This window comes from Chiloscyllium plagiosum, chromosome 9, assembly GCF_004010195.1.
Source record: "Chiloscyllium plagiosum isolate BGI_BamShark_2017 chromosome 9, ASM401019v2, whole genome shotgun sequence".
In the NCBI taxonomy this organism is placed as follows: domain Eukaryota; kingdom Metazoa; phylum Chordata; class Chondrichthyes; order Orectolobiformes; family Hemiscylliidae; genus Chiloscyllium; species Chiloscyllium plagiosum.
Genome location: NC_057718.1, coordinates 13,556,324 through 13,578,239, shown reverse-complemented (window position 1 = coordinate 13,578,239; position 21,916 = coordinate 13,556,324). Strand labels below are relative to the sequence as shown.

The following is a 21,916-nucleotide window of genomic DNA, read 5'->3' as shown; positions in this document are numbered from 1 at the left end:
AGGCATTATGCCCGAAACATTGATTATCCTGCTTCTCTGATTCTGCCTGACCTGTTGTGCTTTTCTAGCATCACACTCCCGACTCTGATCTCCACATCTGGAGTCCTCACTTTCTCCTAAATTCTGAATTGCTAAGGGGATATCATAGAGATTGGCTGTTAACATTATAATTTTTGTAAAAGAAAGCTGTCATGTATATACAAATTCTGCTGAGGGCCCTGTTGGTAATCTTACATTGGCTTCCAGTGTAACTCTTAGGACAGTCTGGATTATTAAAGAAATGATTTCCAATAGCAGAATTGCATCTCATGGTGGATATACTTTTCTGAAACTTGCAAGTATGGGCTGATCAGCCAAAAAACATTCCTGAGATGGGGATGCTGACGAGAAACATTTCTGTACTTTGACCTCATCCTCATTGTCATCTGTGATATAGAGCAAAGTCAGAGGCCAGACACTGCAAAGCCATATAAAGTATTAAAGAAAATTTCTTTCAGCAAAAGCCAGTTGTATTACACAAGAGATTCTGCTTATACATAATTTATAACCTTCCAAACTTGCCATGTGCATCATTAGACAGCAGTGTTTTGTGTGTTCTGATTTTTCTCTTCCTCAACTCTGTAGGAATGGTAACATTGAAAAGTAGAGCGTTTTTCTATTTTGAGAACTTAATGTCAGTGTTAAGCATTCCCAGAGGAGATATAGCATGAGTCAGATTCTGTGTAAAGCCTCAATACTGGATCAGAGTTAATGTCTCAAAAGAACACCATTGTGACTTTTTTCTTTATCTTAATCTAGTCATCTTTGAGATGCAAAGCTGAATGAATTTGGTTAAGTGGGCAATATCTCCATTCCTCCAAATAATTCTTCAACATATTCAATAAATGCAATGTGTACTATGTTTTAAAAAAGTGAAATACAAATTTACAGAATTTTGTTATTGGAGTGTTATAAGATATTGCTGATACCTAGGTTTCCCGACTGGTACTCAATAAATTTTGCACTGACTTGGAACTGCACCGCATATTAAAGAATGCAATGAACCATTAGCAACTTCTGTAGGATTGCTGATTCTAAATCATGTCTGGTCAGAAACTGCAACTTCAGTTCAATTCACCGCATGCTTTTTGATCCAACAGGTTAACATTGTACAGATTTCATCTGTTGAATATATGGTAGTATATTTGGAGTAATTGAGATACTGCCCACTCAACCAAATTCATTAAGCTTTTCTAAATGGAGATACTTTTGACAGCACCAATAGATGTCCTAGAGTCCTGAGATTAGGAAGTCAAGAGGGCGAAGACGTTGGCACCAAAAACTGCAAAACCTATTTCTTACTTGGGAAGAGAGGAAAGAATGGAAAATTAAAACCTAATACATGACTGAGAACTAATGATAACCTGAGATAGTAGGGGAGTATCAGCCAAAATTGAAAGTGATGTTCACTTTTCATGCTGTCCTATGGATATTAAATCATGGAGAAGCTGACACTATTGTGCCTTCTGTGGGAATATTTCATAAATATTTGAAATGCATGATGATATAAGCCATGCAGAGAAACCAAGACAGGCAATTAATTTGGAAATGGTTTATCAAATATCCAGCATAGATTTAATTTAATAAGTAGGAGAAAGTGAGGACTGCAGATGCTGGCGATTTTAGTCAAGATTAGAGTGGTGCTGGAAAAGCACAGTAAGTCAAGCAGCATCTGAGGAGCAGGAAAATCGACGTTTTGCCTGAAACATCGATTTTCCTTCTCCTCCGATGCTGCCTGACCTGTTGTGCTTTTCCAGCGCCACTCTAATCTTAATAGAATAGGTGGCTGCTTTGGTGTTGTATGGTTCCAGAAGTGCAGAGGATTATATTCATAAGCTCATCAAAAGACTCTATTTGCAGTATTATAGCTTTAAGTATTTTAGTTTCTTCCAACTTGTTTTGCCTTTTATTTCAGTCAATCCGAGAAATGAGTGATAAACAATGGGGCACGTAATGCTGTTCATGTGATAAGTGAGCAGTCACATTGTGAACTGCTAGTTCTGATGCTGAGTACTTCCTCATCTCTACACCTACACAATTTAGTTTGTTCCATGAAAGCAAACAAAGCTGAAGTATTGAGTGGCTCCCTGCATTGATTTAAATTGTAAGCCTTGCTTCCCTCTTTTAACTTGAGGAAACATGGTCAGTATATGCAGCTTAAATCTTGCAGAAGGTGCAATCTGTAGAGTTTGCAACACGACATAGATGGAATGTTTCTTGTCCTAATTTAGTCTGGCCGTTTCTCTCACGCCAGCCCTTGTCCAAAAAGTGGTAAATTGGCAGCAAACCTCATTGTTAGACGAGGGAAGAGTCTGTGAGCCACCTGGATGCTTTATCTAAAATAGAATCTTATTGACCAACCAACCTGAATGCTGCAGATCTGTTTCATGCAACATGTATTACGTTTAACATGCATTTACTGTGCTTTCTTCATAACTAGGAGAAAACGCCAGTTTAATGCCAGACTGGTTTGAGGCCCAACTTGTTGCCCGGATGATTCTCCTTGCTGCTGACGTCGAAGGGCAGTACGACACTCCAGGGTAGAGTCTGTTATTCTAAATGAGTATTTAGTAATCAAAAGCATAAATTGTAAACAACCTGTTTGCATATGTTTGCTGGTATTTTTTGGTCTGTTTGTGGGTCATTGTTCATGAACTTGAGTGAAAGGGTAGAATTAATTTCAGTCAGTGATTAGTCTACACCATTACAGTGTTGGGTTTTTTCTCCTGTCAAATTGAGCAATGAAAGAGAACCTGCGGCATAATTGTGGATTTTTGTCATTCTGGATTTGGGTTTTCATTGTTGAACATACTGGGGGGAGAAAACCAAACTGATTTGAGTATCAGAAAAGAGGTGTATAATAGGTGAGGGGCCGGAAGACTGGAGGTTGGCTAACGTGGTGCCAGTGTTTAAGGGTGGTAAAGACAAGCCAGGGAACTAGATAGACCAGTGAGCCTGACGTCGGTGGTGGGTGTCCTGATGGACAGGATGTACATGTATTTGGAAAATCAAGGACTGATTAGGGATAGTCAGCCTGGCTTTATGCGTGGGAAATCAGGTCTCTCAAACTTGATTGAGTTTTTTGAAGAGGTAACAAAGAGGATTGATGAGGGCAGAGCGGTAGCATAAATGATTTGGATGTGAGCCTAAGAGGTATAGATAGTAAGTTTGCAGATGACACCAAAATTGGAGATGTAGTGAACAGTGAAGAAGGTTACCTCAGATTACAACGGGATCTTGATCAGATGGGCCAATGGGCTGAGAAGTGGCAGATGGGGTTTAATTTAGATAAATGTGAGGTGCTACATTTTGGGAAAGCAGGACTTATACACTTAATGGTAAGGTCCTAGGGATTGTTGCTGAACAAAGAGACGTTGGAGTGCAGGTTCATAGCTCCTTGAAAGTGGAGTCACAGGTAGATAGGATAGTGAAGAAGGCGTTTGGTATGCTTTCCTTTATTGGTCAGGTATTGAGTTCAGGAGTAAGGAGGTAATGTTGCTGCTGTACAGGACATTGGTTAGGCCACTGTTGGAATATTGTGTGCAATTCTGGTCTCCCTATCGGAAAGATGTTGTGAAACTTGAAAGGGTTCAGAAAAGATTTACAAAGATATTGCCAGGGTTGGAGGACCTGAGTTGTAGGGAGAGGTTGAATAGGCTATGGCTGTTTTCCCTGGAGTGTCACAGGCTGAGGGGTGACTTTATAGACATTTATAAAATCATGAGGGGCATTAATAGGATAAATAGGCAAAGTCTTTTCCCTGGAGTGGGGGAGTCCAGAATTAGAGGGCATAGGTTTAGGGTGAGAGGGGAAAGATTGAAAAGAGACCTAAGGGGCACCTTTTTCACTCTGGGTGGTATGTGTATGGAATGAGCTGCAAGAGAAAGTGGTGGAGGCTGGATGGGTATATGAATAGGAAGGGTTTGGAGGGATATGGGCTGGGTGCTGGCAGGTGGGACTAGATTGGGTTGGGATATCTGGTTGGCATAGACTGGTTGGACAGAAGGGTCTGTTTCCGTGCTGTACACCTCTATGACTGATACTTTTTAATTGTGTTAGTTTAAAGAGTCCACTGCTTTAAATTCCAACAATCTGTATACCACTCCTTAGATTGTCTCTCCGTTGTATTTCATTTCTTCCCCAACCTGTCCCACTGTGCCCACTCCAAGGCAAGACCATGCAAAGCTTCATAACCTTCTGTAGTTTAAGATCGGATAATACATAATACAATTTTAAAAAATGAATTTTTAGATTGCAGAGAGAGCAACAAAGGAGACGTTGGTGAAGAAAATTGCCAGTTTGGGAAGAATCTTCAAAGAAAAGAAAAAGTACTTGATTACTTTTTACTTTGGAACTTGATGATGGGAAGAGGAATTCACTCCTCAAGCCTTTTCCACTCATAAATTAGATCATTGCTAATATGTATCTCGGCTCCATGTCCCATAATAACTTTACCAAATTTCCTGGTCTCAAGTTTTGAAATTTCCAATTGATTCCTATACTCAACATGTTTTTAGAAAGAGAGTTCCAGATTTATTTTACTATTTGTATGTGAAGTGCTTTATGCATCACCTCTGAAGAATCTAACTCAATTTTTTTAGGTTGTGTCCCTTGTTTGGCGCTCGCCCTGTAAAGGGTTATGTTATTCATGATGAATACATCGATATCAGCAAGATGGCATGCTTTAGGGCATAATTTAGGAGATTTGTGTCTGAGAAAAGTTGTAGTGAATGGGGTACGGATGGTAGACTAAATTAATTAATCCCTATCACGATCTAATTATACGAGATTAACTTGTTGGTGAGTGTGGAGGCCAGTGTTTGGCAGTGCTATTCGCGTGCAGTATTCTGGAATTATGAAGATAAAACATGTCTATTTGTGTCAAAAAAATGAAAAAATGCCACAACATAGAACGTTTTTTTGCTTTGCATTTTTACTTATGTAACTTGTTGTATAAATGCTATCCAAATTTAATTTGTCAAATATTTGGTGTTGCATAATTAATGTAGAACGTGGATAAGAGGCTAGAGTAAAATCTTTGACTTTTTGAAGGTATTTAAACTACTGCAACCATAATTTCCATGAATTTTCTAAATTGATGGCCTATGTTTTTCCTTTTATTTAATGGAAGGGATCAGAAGGCCTTGGATTGTTTCTTGCAACCCCTTCTGAATGCTTTAAAGAAGCTGACTACCCATGCCTATTTACCTGTGCTGAAAGCAGATAAGAGCCTGCAGCTGTTATTGAAGCTGATGGAGATGTCTGTCCCAAAACGCCCCACAAAACCAGAAGGTTGGTTTACCCCTTAAGATATTAATCTCTATTAGCAGGCTTAAAGTTTTTGAAGGCTTCAAATAATGTGCTTTCTTTGCAATTTTTCTTTTTTTCTTTTGTCTCTCTCTGTGTCGGTCTCTCTGTCTCTGTGTCTGTCTCTGTGCTGAATGTTTTACTGCCTTGATGGATAGCTTCTGGATACCACTACCCTCTTTGTTTTATGTCCTTTATTCATGTCAGAGTCTTTTCATTTCTTATTTACCATCCACCTGGTTGTGTTTCCATCAGGCTGTGACAGTTGGTGAACAAGAGCAGAAATTCGGGGTGGTTTCACTTTTTCTGCCTTAACTCAAGTGTGGTTCTAGCTATCCTCCAAACATACTTGCTGAGGTGAGAAGGCTCTGTGCTGATCAGGGGCTTTTTCAGTAGTCTGGACTTGGAAGTTAAACTTGAATGGTGAAGTTCTGATGATCTCAGAGCCTCTGCACAGGAGTGAAGATGATGAAGCAGTCAGATTATGTTTGGCAGTCTCCTTATTCCTACTGTTTCACTCAGAATCACATTAGGAGAGTTGGGATGGAATGTTGTGTGTTCATGGAAATACCAAGCATCCTGTACCATGCACTGCACTGAAGATTTCCCAGGGTCTTTGACCCTTTCTGCATTTGTTTGAGATTTTTGCTGCAATAGGTATGCAAATGTGGAATGACAAGAAGGAGCAAAGATGGCCAGTCATGTCGCCCGTAACTAACTGACAAATTTCCTCGCCTTCTAATAGATTTTCTTCCACAATGTTCAGATCCGGCATTTTCCTCTGGGACTGGGCTGTGCTATTTAAGATTCACAAGTTGATTTTAATAATATTGAACATCCTCTCCTTCCTTTAAACTGTGCATACAGAAGGAAATGATAGCAACTCCACATCCATGTTATGTTTACAGTTTTGTTGCTGGATACCAATTTATTTTTCAAACAGTTAGGAAGTCTCTTCATTGGGACTTAAAGAGAAGACAAAGTATTAATGAAGCAGGAAAGGATTATTGTAATGCTTTCCATTTTGAGGAATATAATTGTTGGGTTTCTATATTTAACTTGTTAGTGGCTAAATTGTAATGGGCCTATTAGCTGTTTCCTGCATTAACTAGAGATTATGCTAATTCAAGGTATTGTACTATCAAATCATCTTTTTTTAAAAGAATTGAGATATATAAGATTACATAATACAGGAAATCTGCTCGGAGGCTCCTTTTCAACTTCTAGGCCATTTGAATTGCAAAATTTGTACAAAATGCAGCTGTAAATATTTTACTGCTGACAGTACTGAAGAGTGAGTGTTCTTCGGATGTGGAAATATATATTAATGTGGCTACTTCTCATATATGTCAAAAATATTAATTTTCATCAGCGTTTTTAAGTGGGAAAATATTATGTTATCTATTTTGGTATATAGCATTTTATTTAGTACAGAGGAACCTCAATTATCCGAATATTGGATTGTCCTGCAAGATCGCAAGGTCCCAATGCTTGGCTAAACTATGTTAATCGGCATTCAGTTATACGGAATTTGATTTAACCGAACGAAATACTTCCCGTCCTTGTCCTTTGGATAATCGTGGTTCCCCTGAATTTTGTTTTTCTTTTTTATCCCTTCATTCCCCATCCCTTTCATTGCCCAATAGATTTGAACATGAATATTACTGAAAGAAGACAGTTTGTCAAGACTTTTAAGTCTTGCACTCATCAGGAAATTTGTCGATGTAGAGAGAAATACAATTTTTATGCTATATGAGATGAGGGTGCTGATCGTTGATCGTTCAGCTTTATTTGGGAGAGGCACTATATTGGAGAATACATCAGTTAGATGATGACTGTCATTTAAACCAAGTTTTGTTAAAATTTAAACCAGGCAGGTTGACTCTGATTGGTAAAGGGATTGTCTTGAGGAATCAACCAGCGCCTAATCTATTTTGTTAAGTTGGAAAAGACATAATCTGTGTACATGTTCTTTCTGTTAGTAAAAAAAATCATACAAACAATATATATAGCTTCCAGAATGCACTTGTGCACCACATCATGAGTCTGAAAAACAGTCTTGAAATTGCTTGTCAGTGTAATTTTTAGCATACTTGGGATTATTTAGCAAATATTTTCCGACCATAGAAACATTGAAATTCGGAGGTGAAGTCTGCTATTTAGCCCTTCAAGCTTGCTCTACTATTCAATATGATCATGGCTGCTCATTATACCTTTTGTTCTCATTATCTGTAAGAACTGTATTTAATTCATTTACTACTACTTGTGTGAAGAAATTTCTCCTTACCTCTGTCCTAAATGGCCTACCCTGTATCCTGAGACACATTCCTGGTTCTGGACTCCCCAGTCATTGGGCACATCGGTCCTGCATTTATTCTGTCTAGTCCTGTTAGAATCATTGAAACTTAATGTTGGGCTCTATTTATAATGGGTGGTATGGTGAGTCCTTGTTGTAAATATCCAAAGTGATATGCTATTCAGTACAATCTGCCAGTCCCAGTGTGCCTGCAGTAGATTCCAAGCAACTGTTCTGATCAGGATGGCTATTGTTTTGCAGAATGGCTTGGATACGCCCAATTTCAGCTGTAAGCTTACAAAATGAGTATTGTGTGGAACTGCAGGAATCTGTGTATAGACGGACCATTGAAGAAGACTTGCAGTAGATGATCCAACAGAACCCCCCGGCAGATTTCTCAACAAGCATGTCAAGGAAAGGGAACTTATTTGACTGCTCATTTAAAAAGTATATTTGAATGCAGGGTAGAACCGATTAAGACATGCAAGACATTTCTTACAGGCGAGTGCAGATTCACATGTACCAGATAACAGGATGAGGTGGCATTGTGGTATTGTCACGAGACATGTAGTTCAGAATCTCAGGCTAATATTCTTGGGACATGGATTAGAAACACCCCATGGCCAATGGTAAAATTTGAATTTGAAATATTAAAAGAAACTACTCCTATGAGCGATCATGTAATCATTGTCAATTGTTGGAAATACCCATTTGGTTCACTGATATCCTTTTTAAAAAAAATCTATTATACTTTGCTTCTCTGACATATATGTGATTCCAGTTCCATAATGTTGACTCATAAATGCCGTCGGGGCAATTACATACAGGCAGTAAATGCTAGCCTAGCCAGTGGTGTCACAACCCATGAACAAATTTTTTTTACAAAGTATCACCCATTTGTTACAAGTGTCTATCCTCATTCGATGATTAAACTCGCAGTGTATTGCCCAAATCCATGTCAGTTCTGAAAAGTACTCTGTATATCTCAGATTATCAAAGGGGTGGTATCTCAAAAATTTGAACGCTAAGTGAAACTAGTTGTTTCATGCTGCAGTTGTGCAGTAGCAACATGAGTGGTGTTATTCACAAACAAGATACAGCCATCAATCCAAGACGTTCTACATATCAGGCAAATGATTAATGTGGTATTTGAGTTCCAATTCCAGCGTGATGCTCATTGTGTAGACTGCACGGCATATCATTTTGGCTGTTAGCAAAAACCAAGTTACTGAAAGTACATAGCCAGTCCATACTTGTCAAACTCTGAACGCAGTTTCCAATGTTAGATGTGACTCTGTGATTGGATAGCATTCGTTGAATAATCTCAAGTGTGTGAAGAATTACCATGACAACCAATTTTGGATTATCAGTCAGGATTGCAGTTTGGTGCTCTTTCACATTCTGGAACCTACATATATTAATCTGCAGGGTCTTGTACTTAGAGCGTGGAGACTCTGCAGGTAGGAAGAGCATATGCACACATTTTGTGCAAAAAGACCCTGAGCTTCCTGTTGCCTGCCACTTCAACACACCACCGTGTTCCCAGGCCAGCATCATTGCCTCAGGCTTGCTGCAGTGCTCCAGCAAAGCTCAGAGCAAGCTAGAAGAACTGCATCTCATTTCTGCTTGGGGTGCCTGCAGCTTTCAAGACACAAAATGGTGTTTAATAATTTTAGATCCTGAGCATTTTCTCCCATGTCCTTACCCCAGATTTCACGCACCAGGCCTTGTCATCACATGGACTGCTACCACAACCAACCCATTTTCAGCTACTAATGGTCCCCATTAGTAGCAAGTAATTCTCCCTGGCTGACCTTTACTGTTCCTTTGTCTGTCCAACAAATGTTCTCGCTCTTTAACCTTTTCACAGCTACAATCCATTCTGAAGGAGCGTCACTGGATCTGAAATGTCTAGTCTACTTTCTCTCCACAGCTGCTGCTAGACCTGCTGAGCTTTTCTGGCAATTATTGTTTTTGTTTCTGATTTCCAATGTCTGCAGTTCTTTGGTTTTTGTTGTTTACCATAAAAGACCATGCTTTCTTTGCGTTTTTGGCAAACTAAGTGGAAGCTGAAAGATAGGATTGTTGTGAAACCAAGAGCAAGAAATGTGATTTGTGTCAACAAAGTTTACGCCATGGCAATGTATGTGTAAAAAGAGAGTATACTTGCCAGCAGTGAACCCAATGCACTTTTAAAATATATCCAGGCTCCATGTTGCAGCTTTTTGATCTGCAACAAATTAACATTGCTAATGTTGCTAAACTTTTCGAATGCCAGCCTGTCAAATTTCTCATTTGTGACAGATGGAAACTGTTCTGCAAGTCTTCTCAAGTAATTTCTAATTTACCACAGAATGTTTGGCAAACCAGTCCAACTGAGGGTCATAGTATGCCATATTCCTTGACGTACGCATCTAAGAGAAAAATCATCCATTTCACTAAATTAGGAGCACCAGTAGTGTTAGACGTTCAGATATTTTTGGCTGTATCTTTTTGGTACATGTATTTAACAAAAATCTTTATTGGTCTTAAAAATTTGGTTGACCTAGTATTGATTACATTTTCAGTGAGCGTGTAACATTATCAAATTAAGACCCCTTGTTCTAGATTTCCCCATCAGAGAAAATGTTTTTCCTGTAATCTAACCTTTGAAATCTTGCGAACATTTTACATATCTTGACTAGATCACAAGATTTTTCAAGATATGACAAACCTTGCTAATTTGTTCATCTGTTGGATAGTTCATGCAAGCCAGGATGCTGGGTTACTGATTAACTTCGTTGAATTATTGTCAACTTGATGATAACAAGCATAACAAAAGAAGTGTAAATTTTAAAATTACACTGCAACTCTGGGACAAACAATCAAATCATGTTTGAAGGCAAAACTTTAGCCCATCATAACCCCTTAAATATGGAAGTAACTGCAAAGACAAGCAAATTAATTAATCTTCAAAGCAATGAAATAATTATAGCTGTCTAACCTAGAAATACCTTGCATTACAAAAATATGTTAGGGCATCACTTGATAACTTTGTTAATACTCTGAGTGTTAAAGTTTTGCAAAATGCATAATTTAAGAAGTCCGAGCTGTTCAAAAATGAATACTGATGCAAAGCTAACAACTTTAAAAATTCCATCACAAAGAATCTCAAATCTCAACAGATGTCAGTAAGCTTCTCCCAGTCTCGAGAGGAAGCACGATAATAAAGATGAAGACTTGTTATGCCTCTCGCCAAACGGCCCTAGTTTCCTTCTTCATACCCGTAACCCGCCATCTCTGGTAACATCCTAGTGGCTTTATGTTGTCACTTTTTCTATTATGTTTGTTATTCTTTCATATATTCAGATGCTCAAATACACAGGTCTCCAAATTGTAGCAAAATATTGTGGATGCTGAAACTCTGAAATAAGGAGAAAATGGTGGAAGAGAACTAAGCACATCTGGCAGTATCTGTGGAGAGAAACATAGTTAATGTTTTGAGTCAAATATGAGTCTTCCGTTCTGAAGAAGAGTTGTATTGCACTCAAAATGTTAACTGTTTTTCTCTCTTCAAATGCAGTCAAACCTGCTGAGTTTCTCCAGCATTTTGTCTCTTCACAGTTACAAATAGCAGCCTTGGAACTGATGTATTGCAGAAGGAAGAAAGTGGCAGGTCTCGGACCACAAGTTTTTGTGACTGTTTAATTCTGGATCTCCACATTGTGTTTGTAGAAGATGTGTGTAAGTATTGCTTCTGCAGAAGTCACGTACTCAGAAGTCTGTGGGCTATCGGAGAAGAAGTGTTGCTTTAGCAAAAGCCATAATGCAGAAGTCACGTACGCCGAAGACATAATACTCAGCTAGCAGTGAAGGGGGGTGCACGCTAATGGTAGACCACTGAGGGATGTGGTAAAACGGTTAGACTAGCAAGCTGCAATTTGTCAAAAACAAGGAACTGGATGGGATAAGGGTAACCAAATAAGGCAAGAAATAAACATGGGTAAGGGGCGCTGAAGAAAGAGTAAGGGGAGAAGTAAACAAGGGCGGAGAGTTACGAATACTTGTGATAGGTTTGACGCTTTGTATGCTAACTCAATAAGGTAAAAGGGGAAGAACCGAGAGACTCAAAGAAACTGTATAAAAATGTGCTGATCTTATTCTGGAGTGTGCCTACTTTGGGACACCTGTTCTTGCAAGAACATATGAATAAAGACCGCTAAAATTATTTGGTAGTGGGCTTCATTTCCCATAGTGTTAAAACCTAAAGATAATTACTCTTTGTAGAGCAAAGTCAGAACTAAATGTGTCACTGTAATTTGTTAATCCATTGAATGGATATACAGATGTTCAAAGTCTTTTATTTGTTAATATGAGCAATGTTTGTGGGGTATGATATCCAAGGGCTTGGAGACTAATGTTAAAAGATAGTGAATGATTATACATAGATGAGTAAGTAGCCAAAAAAAAAACAAAGGCAGTATTGATAAAAAGCAGTCAGGCAGCTATGATGCTGAAAAGGGGCAATCAGAAATGCAGTACAAATATCATAAAAAAGGTTTGCAAGTCATTAAAAATATTACTGTGGGGCTAGTGAAAGAGAACAAAGAAATGGTCAAAAAAGTTAAGATCAGTGGACACTAATGTTGGCATCCTGAAAAAGTACAGAAACGAGACCAAACTGTGAATAGCTTTTTCTTTTAAAGAAAAGTCAATAGCTGGTTTATTTTTAGATAATTTTTTCGCAGGTCACTTAGAACACTTATTTCAACAAGCCAAATAACAAGTCATGCATAAGCCATTTTAATGTAAGTTTATGTTTCAGCAATTAGAAGCATTTGTTTTTATGAAATCCACGAGTGGTTGGCTATCTCTTGCGTAGTGGACTTATGAGCAAAACTATTTATAAAACAAAATTTGCAGTGTTGAGATAGTAGTCTCACCAAGAATTGAGGACAGGTTTTATATATGTGTGATGAGAAGAGAATAGATTAACTTGTTCATGTTATTTATCTCTGCGGGTGTGAGGAACAGCACAGTGACCATTTGTAATTATTGGTGTTAACTACTACTACTTCTTGCGATTGCTGCTAAACGTTGATGTGTGAAGGGAAGAAATATAATCATTAGCTTTTAATTAGCTTTTTATTTTATTGACATTTTAATATATTTGGGAATTGTGCATTATTTTTTAAATATGGAGTTGAGTAGTTATAGTCTTAGATGTACAGCATGGAAACATACCCTTTGGTCCAACCCGTCCATGCCGGCCAGATATCCCAACCCAATCTCCCACCTGCCAGTACCCGGCCCATATCCTTCCAAACCCTTCCTATTCATATACCCATCCAGATGCCTTTTAAATGTTGTAATTGTACCAGCCTCCACCACTTCCTCCGGCAGCTCATTCCATACATGTACCAGTCTCTGTGTGAAAACGTTGCCCCCTTTAGGTCTGTTTTATAGTTGACATGAATGTTCAATGTTTTTCAGTTTTAATTTGCAAATTATTTCAATATAGGTGTACAATGATGTGAAAATTGAAAGACTACCTTCTGTGTGGTGTAAAGAAAATCATTGCATTTACACCATACCTTTCACACCCTGAAGTACTTTTCAGTGTTTGCTGATTGTAATTGGTTGGATTGGTCCCTGCTGACCCTGTGGTCAGTCAGCAATGGAGAAACAAATTGGAACCTACATTCTTGGAGACACAAGTGTGCTTCAAAGAGTGCTGTAACAATAACTTATCTCAGGAAATCGGTAGGCTGAGAGTCCTCTGAACTCCTACTTATTTTTCATACGCCATTTGTTAACAGAACATCTAATCTGGCTATTGTAGTGCTTCTAGGTATATTTATTTAAAATGTGTTAATCTGTGTTGGCTTTCAAGATATCAGTTTCTCTTTTGCCACAAATTGTTTTTACACTGCTCAGCAATCCACCACTAACATTGATTCCTTTCCCTACTTCAGGGGGAAAGAAAATGCTTAAATTTAATTTCTGCAATGCAGTAATAGTGTCCCTGTTTTAGAAATCAAAGTGTATTCAATAGGCCTGGGTTAATGACTTGAAGATCTGCCTCCGTCATTGCCTTTCTGGGTCTGACACTAATAGGTTGCTGTCGAGCATTCTGCAAAATGAGTTTGACACTGATTACTTACTTTACTGAATATAGCTTGCTAAGCATTTTAGTGAACCTATTCTCAATTATCAATCCTTTTTTTTAAGAAAGAAATTATTTGGTTTGTTCCTAGGCCAATAGAAAATTATCATAGAAAACTTGCATCCAGTGCATTACTGATGTCAGTGCTCTCCTATCTTTGTTAATAGACAGGATACTGAATGCACTACGAGATTGTCTCATGTCTTCGGTAGAACAAGTCTTGGAGTATACACTTAGGAGGTTAACAAGTGAACTAAAAACTGTAAGTGTACATCGCAGAATACTGTTCATAATTTTCCAAGCTGTTACTCATATAAAAACTGATGTAATTGGGAAATAGCAGCAAGCAGCAGCCAGTTCCAAAAATAGTGCTGCAGGAAGAGAAGTCTTTAGACTTGTAATTTTTTTTTTTGCAAACATTAATGCACAAAATGGACAAATAGAAACTGCTTCCCAATGTCTCGAAGCTGGGCACCCTATTCACGTACTATCAATGCATGTCTTTCCCTTATCCTGATGCAGGTCATCCCTTCTCCCACTCCCAGCCCTAGCCATTGCCTTGCCTCCACAATTCGCTCGTCAGGTAATAATCTTTTAGGAGGTGGTTAAGTGATAGTAATTGGGCAGAACATTGAAGGAAAATTCCCCACTCCCCTTTTAGAATGCTGTGGTCACATAATTTCCATCCACCCATGAGGTTAACCTCAGTTTGATGTTTCACCTGAGCATAGACACCTCCAACTCCCTCATTGCTCTAGCTCAAGTTTTGCACTCGTTTGATGGAGATGGAGCTTGAACTTTTAACATTTTGTCACAGGGAGGGGGATGTTCTGAACTGAGCTAAAGCCGACGCTCATTTCTGATTTGACCACTTAAACCTCAGAAAAGGTTGGAGGGTGTACAATACAAGATAGCAGAATTTCGGACTCTGAAGAGCTGTGTTAGAATGATGGGTTTCATAAATGTGATTCAGATTTTGAAGGATAATGTTGACAAAAGGGTTTAATGAGTTTGGCACAAATTAACTAGTTTATCTGGTATGGGAGTTGAGAACAAGGGGCACAAACTTAAAATTAAAACCAGGCTATTTAAGAGTAAAATCAGGGAACACTTTGTTGCTGTGGAAATCTGGAAGACTTGTTCAGGATCATTAAAAATTTCCAAAGACAACTGTAATCTGACTGAAAGATTTAAAGGGCTTAAAGGATGGCTATTCGTATTAACTCTAAACCAAAGAGTTGAATAGTTTTTCATTGCAACAAAAATCTAGAATAAAGTTTAGACCGCTCGCTGCCACCTTCCTGAGGGCACCTAGGGATGGGCAATAAATGCTGGCCTAGCCAGTAAAACCCACATCCCATGAGTGAATTTTTAAAAATTGGATGGCTGAGTAAAGGATTTTTTGCAGTAGATGGTGAAAATAAAAATCTACATCAGTGTATATTACATCTGCTAATTAAATAATTTTTAAAAATGTTAAGTTCATAATGATAAAATATTATTCGTTGTCAAGTTCTGTCTTTGTGGATTGGCAATTTAGTTGAAAACTCCATGTCACCGGACTTAGTGAATTTAATTATCAAGGCTGCAGAACTTGGTTTAAGCAGGGTGCAAGTTTATTTCCCTTGTGAAAACAAAACCAAATAATTTCTGGGCTAAGGAAGCTGATGTTGAGGGTCTCTTTCTTAAACGTCTGATCATGTCGCAAAATCATTTTAATCAAGTTCCTCAAAATATTTTGTGACAGCAAGTATGTCTGTTTCCAGACATAAATGTCTTATCTGAAATAACTGACAAACACTGATAAACAATCCTACATTTTTATAACCTATTGCTTCATTTTGACATTTGCAGCATATTTTGTAAAATAGATGCCCTCTGATACTGTCATTGTGATGATTGAAGTGGAGCTAGTAAGCTGCCAAAAAACTTGCAAGATGCCAATTTTTAGAACAAAGCCAGATATTTTGGTTTAAATAATATTATTTTATATCTGGTGTGTTATCTTGCCAATGGCAAATGGGAGGGAGGTAGCAGTTATTGCAGACGAGAAGGTAATTCTTCTGTGAGCAATTTTGTAGTGAAATTGTAAGCATATGTTTAATGAGCTGCTAAGAATTGTAAAGAAGGAAATTCAAAAGTACACCCTGTCTGAAGATTATTTTTTAAGCCAGGAGTGGAGAAGGTTTAGGTATGATTATTGTCTCATTTTTGAACAAGTACACATGAAACTTTTTTTGTCCTCTGTTATTCTAAATCCACTGTGTTTCTTCTTCATTCAAGGTTTTGGACCTTGACAGATGTCATCTCTATCTCGCTATGATGAGTGAGATAGTGAAGGCACTTTCAGTAGTGGGTTGGGAGAGAGGTTCTTGCATCTGGAGCTACATCTGTTCCCTGACTCAGGCTTCAATTCAGCATCTTCAGATTTCCAATGATGATGAGGTACTCTATCATTCCATTGCATTGTATTTTCTGATGTACCAGAATACTTTAAACTCAACCTTCCTTTCCCTATCACTTTTTATACAACACAATTATTCCAATGCCAGCTCTTTGAAAAAGCTATCCAGTAGTCAGGCCATCCCAAGTCTTTCACTGAAAAGAAAAATTCATGTATAGATGATGTCCCATTTTGAAAGTTACAGTTGTATCTGTGTCCACCACCAAGTTTTTATTAATTTATTCGTGGAATGTGGGTATCACTGGCTAGGCCAGCATTTATAGCCTATCCCTAATTGTCTGGAAGGCAGTTAAGAGTTAACCACATTGCTGTAGATGTGGAGTTACAAAAAGACCAGACCAGGTAAGGATGGTAGTTTCCTTCCCTAAAAAACATGAGTGAACCTGGTGGGTTTTTTTTCTGATGATTGACAGTGGAGTCATTGTCAACATTGGGCTCTTAATTCCAAATTTTTCTTGAATTCGGATCCACCATCTGCCATGGTGGGATTTAAAATCAGATTCCCAGAACATTACCTGGTCTCTGGATTAACAGTCCAGTGACAATACCACTGGGCCATCACCTTCCCATTTTTTGGGGAGTGCATTCCATGTCATAAAGCACGACAAAGATTATTTCTGCCTCCCCTTTTGAAAATCTCCTTAAATATATATTAAAAATGTTAACAGCACAGAAAGAGAACATTCTATTGTTTCTGTGCCAGTCAACAAAGATAAGACTGCGTTAATCCTATTTTCCAGCTCTTAACCCATAGGTCAAGCTATGGTAACACGAGTTAATATCTTAGTACTGCTTAAATGTTTCTGGAGTTTGTGACTCAACCACCCTTTGGGCAGTGATTTCCAGACTGAGTGAAATCATTTCTTATCAACTCCCCCTTATGGCCTTTTACCTCTTTCCTTAAATCTATGCCCTCAATTATTGAGCCCTCTACTGAGGAAAAACTGTGCATTATACAACCTATCAATACCTCTCATAATCTTATATGCCTCTGTCAGGTTCCTTCTCAACCTTCACAGCTCCAGCGCAAGTAACTCCAGCCTATCCAATCTTTCTTTGTAGCCCAGGTGGCAACCTCGTAAGTCTCCTCTGCAATGTCTCTATTGCAAGCACATCCTTCCTATAAATGTGGTGACCAGAACTGCATGGTATGCTCCAGTTATGGTTGAATCAGTGTTTTATATAGTTGTAGCTTAACCTTGTATCCTTATAAGCTTTTGTATTCTTTGTTTTGGCTAATAAAGGCGAGTATCCCATATGTCGTTTTAACTACATCATCTACCTGGCCTTCTAACATAAGGGATCTGTGGATATCCACACCAAGGTCCCTCTGATCATCACACCTTCCAGACTTGTATCTCTCCAAATCCTCTTAGTTTTCTGGGTTGAATTCCATTTGCCACTGTTCTGCCCATCTGAGCAGTCCATTGATATCTTCCTGCAGTTTACAGCTATTCACACTATTTAGCAGCCTACCAATTTTTGTGTCCTTGACGAGTTTTCTGATATATATCATTTAAGTCTATATCATTAATGTACGCCACAAATAGCTAGGTCACAGCACTGAGCTTTGTGGAAACACACCATTGGAAACAGACTTTCAGTCATAGAAACATCCCTCTACTATCAGCTTCTGCTTCCTGCCTCTCAGTAAATTTTCCAACATGCTACCTTGCCTTAGAACCCATAGGCTCTTACTTTCTTGACAAATCTACGAAAACAGACTTTGTCTAAACCCTTGCTAAAGATTGTATTGACCACATCAAATATATTATCCTCATCAACCTTCCTGATTACCTAATTACCTTAAGAAAAAGTCTAACCAAGGAAGTTAAGGAGAGTGTTAGGTTGAAAGAGGAAAATTTAGAAGGAGGCAAAAGTTAGTGATAGCTCTGAAAACTGAGATAAATCCAGCAAAAGAGGACTAAAAGCATGATAGATAATTAAGTACAAGAACAAACGAAGGAGGAAATATAAAAACTGACGATAAGAGCTTCTTTAAATATATAAATGGAGAGAGGTCAAAGTGAACATAGGCCCCTTAGAAGATGAATCTGTGGAGATCGGAATGGGGAATAATGAAATGGCAAAGGAGTTAAGCAGATATTTTGTCTCAGTCTTTATAGCGGATGATATTTCAAACCTGCCCGTATAATCCTAAAGAATACAGGGGAAAAGTTAAGGGCTAACATCATCACTAGAGAAGTAGGATTAGGCAAACTAATGGGGCTAAAGGCAGATAGGTCCCTTGCTCCTGATGGTTTGCATCCCATGATCCTAAAAGAGGTAGCAGTGGTTGTAATTATCTTAAAAATCCTTTGGTTATGGAAAAGTACCGGAGGATTGGAAAACTACCAATGTGATATCTCTATTCAAAAAGCAGGACTATCTGCCAATTAGCCTAATTTGTTTATTGGAAGAATGTTGGAATCAGTTTATAAAGAAAGTAATGGCAGAATAATAGGAAATCCTAATGTAATCAAGTGGAGTCAGCATGGCTTCATGAAAGGAAATCATGACTGGCTAATTTATTAGTTTTTCAAGGAAGTCTCGATCAGAATGGATAGAGGGGAACTAGTAGTATTTGGACTTTTGAAAGATGTTTGAGAAGGTACTTCACTGAAAGTTAAGTCATAAGATGAGCCTGGTGTTGGCACGATGGAGAATTGGCAGTTGGGCAGCAGTGAGGATAAAGGGTTTCTTTGTAGCTTGGTGACCCATGGCCAATGGGACTCCACAGAGATCAGTGCTGCGACTGCAGCTGTTCACAATGTATATTAATGACTTGGAGGAAGGAAGCGAATGTACTGTAGATAAATTTGCTGATGACAAAAATAGGTAGAAAGGTAAGTTGTGAGAGAGATGCAAGCAGTTTACAAAGTGCAAATTGCAACACAAAGGAACTTGAGGGTACTTGTGCAGAAAAGTCAAAAAGCTAGCACACAAGTACTGCAGGTAATCTGGAAGGCTAATGGGCCTTTGGCCCTTATTTCAAGGGGGGTGCAGTAAAAGAGTAGAGAGGTCTTACTGAAACTGTGCAGGGTCCTGGTGACACCACCAACAGATTACGTCCCTATCAGGCCCACTTTTCTCTTTGTTTTCTCTTGCTCTTTACATAATTGTTAAAAGCCCCTTTCTAATTTGCTTTATTTTACCTACCTGTGCTTTCTCATACAGTCTTTGAGCTTTTTAATTTCCTTTTAAAGTTCCCCTGTACTTTTTATATAATCTATAGGGACTCTGACATATGAGCCCTCCATACCTGCTATGTCATCTAGTTACTGTCCCTCTGACTAGAAGCAGTTTTTCATGTAAGTAAAATTTACATACTTGAAATATTTAAAAAAAAACTGTTAACGTGCCTTTGCTAAAGGAGGAGAGTTTTAAAGCAGCTTATTTAAAAAGAATTAGTCAGCCGTGTGACAGTCCCAGAAGACCATGGGCTGCTTTCTCATTTAGAGAGAGATGACCTGTGGTGAATTCGAACTGAAGGTCACCATACCTCAGGTGATGGGCTAGGTTGAGAAGGCGGAGTTTTCATCATGACCTCAGTTGACACAGGTGTTGAACCTACTAAGTTAACCAAATCCCCTACGGGCTAATACAAATATATTTACACATTTAATAATTAATAGGACAGCTTCATTCTTAATTTGTATAAGACCTCAGAAATCTAATTCAAAATAAAAATAACATTTAAATTGAAAAAAAATCCCACAAAATCAACTCGTGTTTGGGGACTGATGATAATAACTTCAAACAATTTCTGACTTTTATTCCCAGATATTTTTGTTTTGAAGTGAATAATTTCTGTGATTATACTTTTCGTGTTGACTGTCTTTTGCATAATTGGCTTCTTTATCTGTCCTACCCCTTTTGTTTCCCTTATGTAAAACTTCATGACATTTCTGGAGAGCACCTTGACCATGAGCTGTCGTAAGACCGGTATCACTTGCTAAAAGCTTGAATGTTGGAGCAGCCAAATTGCACTCTGCAAGAATTGCACGTCTAAGCTTAAAAGCTATTTATTAATTTTAACAAATTATTGGCAGATACCCAAAAGCACAAATTCAGAGCATGATACAGAATTGAAGGAGGCTAATGAGTTTATGTTGGCTGTCTTAGTTCCACTCCCCTATTTCCCCCCCAAAACCCTAGAAGTTTCTTTGCCTTATCAAGTTCTTTTACCCTAACAGTACGTTGAACCAAGCTGATACTTTAGTTGTATACAATAAACAATAATAACCATTTCAAACTGGTCGATAGCTATAACAGTATCTGAACAAAAGAAATTGAACATTGTAAGGACAACAACTTAACTTTGGATGAAGTCATTACTAACAATTAAGCCTTCTAGTGTGGAACATCACAAACTTGAAGAAAATAAGAGATAACATGCATTAAATATTACCAATATTGTGATGATGCATTTGGATTAGAGAGACAAATGTGACTTGTGTTTAAAGTACCTTTAAAGTAATTAAACACTCCAAGGTGTTCGTAGAGCATTACAAAGTAACATTTTACTCCAAGATGTGTAAGGATACATTTGGACAGTGGGCAAAAGGTTGGTTGTGATGCAGTTTTAAAGACTGCTGAAAGAGGTGAGTGGTAATGGGGAGTAGCGGTTTAGGACGAATTTGGAGCATGGATGTCTTGGAGTTGTTGGAGGAGATTGCAAAGATAAGGAGGGTCAAGGCCATGGAACAATTTGAAAACCAGGATGAGAATTTTAAAATTGAGGCATTGCTTAACTTAGAAAGTTGAATTGGATGAAATAGAAATTGAAAGAGTTTTGTTTAAACTTTTTTCTTAATGTGGCAGTATTGAACTCTTTTGACACGACAGCGTAAGGAAAAATGAAGAAGAGTTCATGCCTTACAAGTTTATTAGAATTCTTTGAGGAGATAACAAGCAAGATAGATAAAGGGAACTAAGTAGATGTAATATTTTGGATTTCCAAAAGGCAGTTCAATAATGTACTACACATTGGCCTACTTAGGATAAAAGCTCATAGTGTTAAAGGTAATATATTAGCATGGTTAGAGGATTGGAGAACTTGTGAATTGAAAGGTGAGATTGCTGAGGGCTGACCCAGTAGGCAGGATCAGCGCTTTGGCCAAATTGTTGTCTTGAGCAGGATGGTTGAATTTTGGAAGCGAGGAGATCAACTGTTAAAATAATCACAGGACATCTTAATATTTTATGCATGTCTGGGGAGTGTAGTTAGCTTTCTGTGACTCTTAGACATAGTTCTTCTGGAAACTACCTTTGCATGAGGGTACCATATATAGGTTGGAGAAGAAGAACAGGGGAAACAGGCATTTTCTTCTAGCAAATTGCTTACAGTGCCCCCAAGCAGAAACAGATTTTTTATTTTTAACTCTTGGAGACTTCTCTGGAGATGAGAAGAAATTGACATTGAGTTCAGAGCTGGCAGAATTAAGCAACCAACTGGATTGCAAAGTCATCAGATGTGTCTGCAGATTAGTTCTGTCTGAATGGTGAGACTGCAGGTTTGACAATAGCTGACTATCAAGAAAGCTTAAGATTGGAATTTCGTTTGAACTTCTGCTCAACTGTGCAACAAGCAACAATGAGCAACCTCAAATGTAGTCTAATTGAAACTAGTAACCAATATCAGATTCCCTCTGTGTTTGTTTTA

The 21,916-nt window shown here is 38.2% G+C and overlaps 1 protein-coding gene across 4 annotated transcripts in view; it reads left to right on the top strand.

Moving 5' to 3' along the window:
- The window catches only part of tarbp1 (TAR (HIV-1) RNA binding protein 1), a 176,091-nt gene that overhangs the window by 47,423 nt on the left and 106,752 nt on the right, over positions 1–21,916 (top strand). For all 4 annotated transcript variants that reach the window (XM_043695407.1, XM_043695409.1, XM_043695410.1 and 1 more), the window contains exons 11-14: positions 2,480–2,579; positions 5,171–5,331; positions 13,955–14,049; positions 16,071–16,232. In XM_043695407.1, the coding sequence (XP_043551342.1) occupies positions 2,480–2,579; positions 5,171–5,331; positions 13,955–14,049; positions 16,071–16,232 (518 nt within the window). The remainder of the gene's footprint in view (positions 1–2,479; positions 2,580–5,170; positions 5,332–13,954; positions 14,050–16,070; positions 16,233–21,916) is intronic.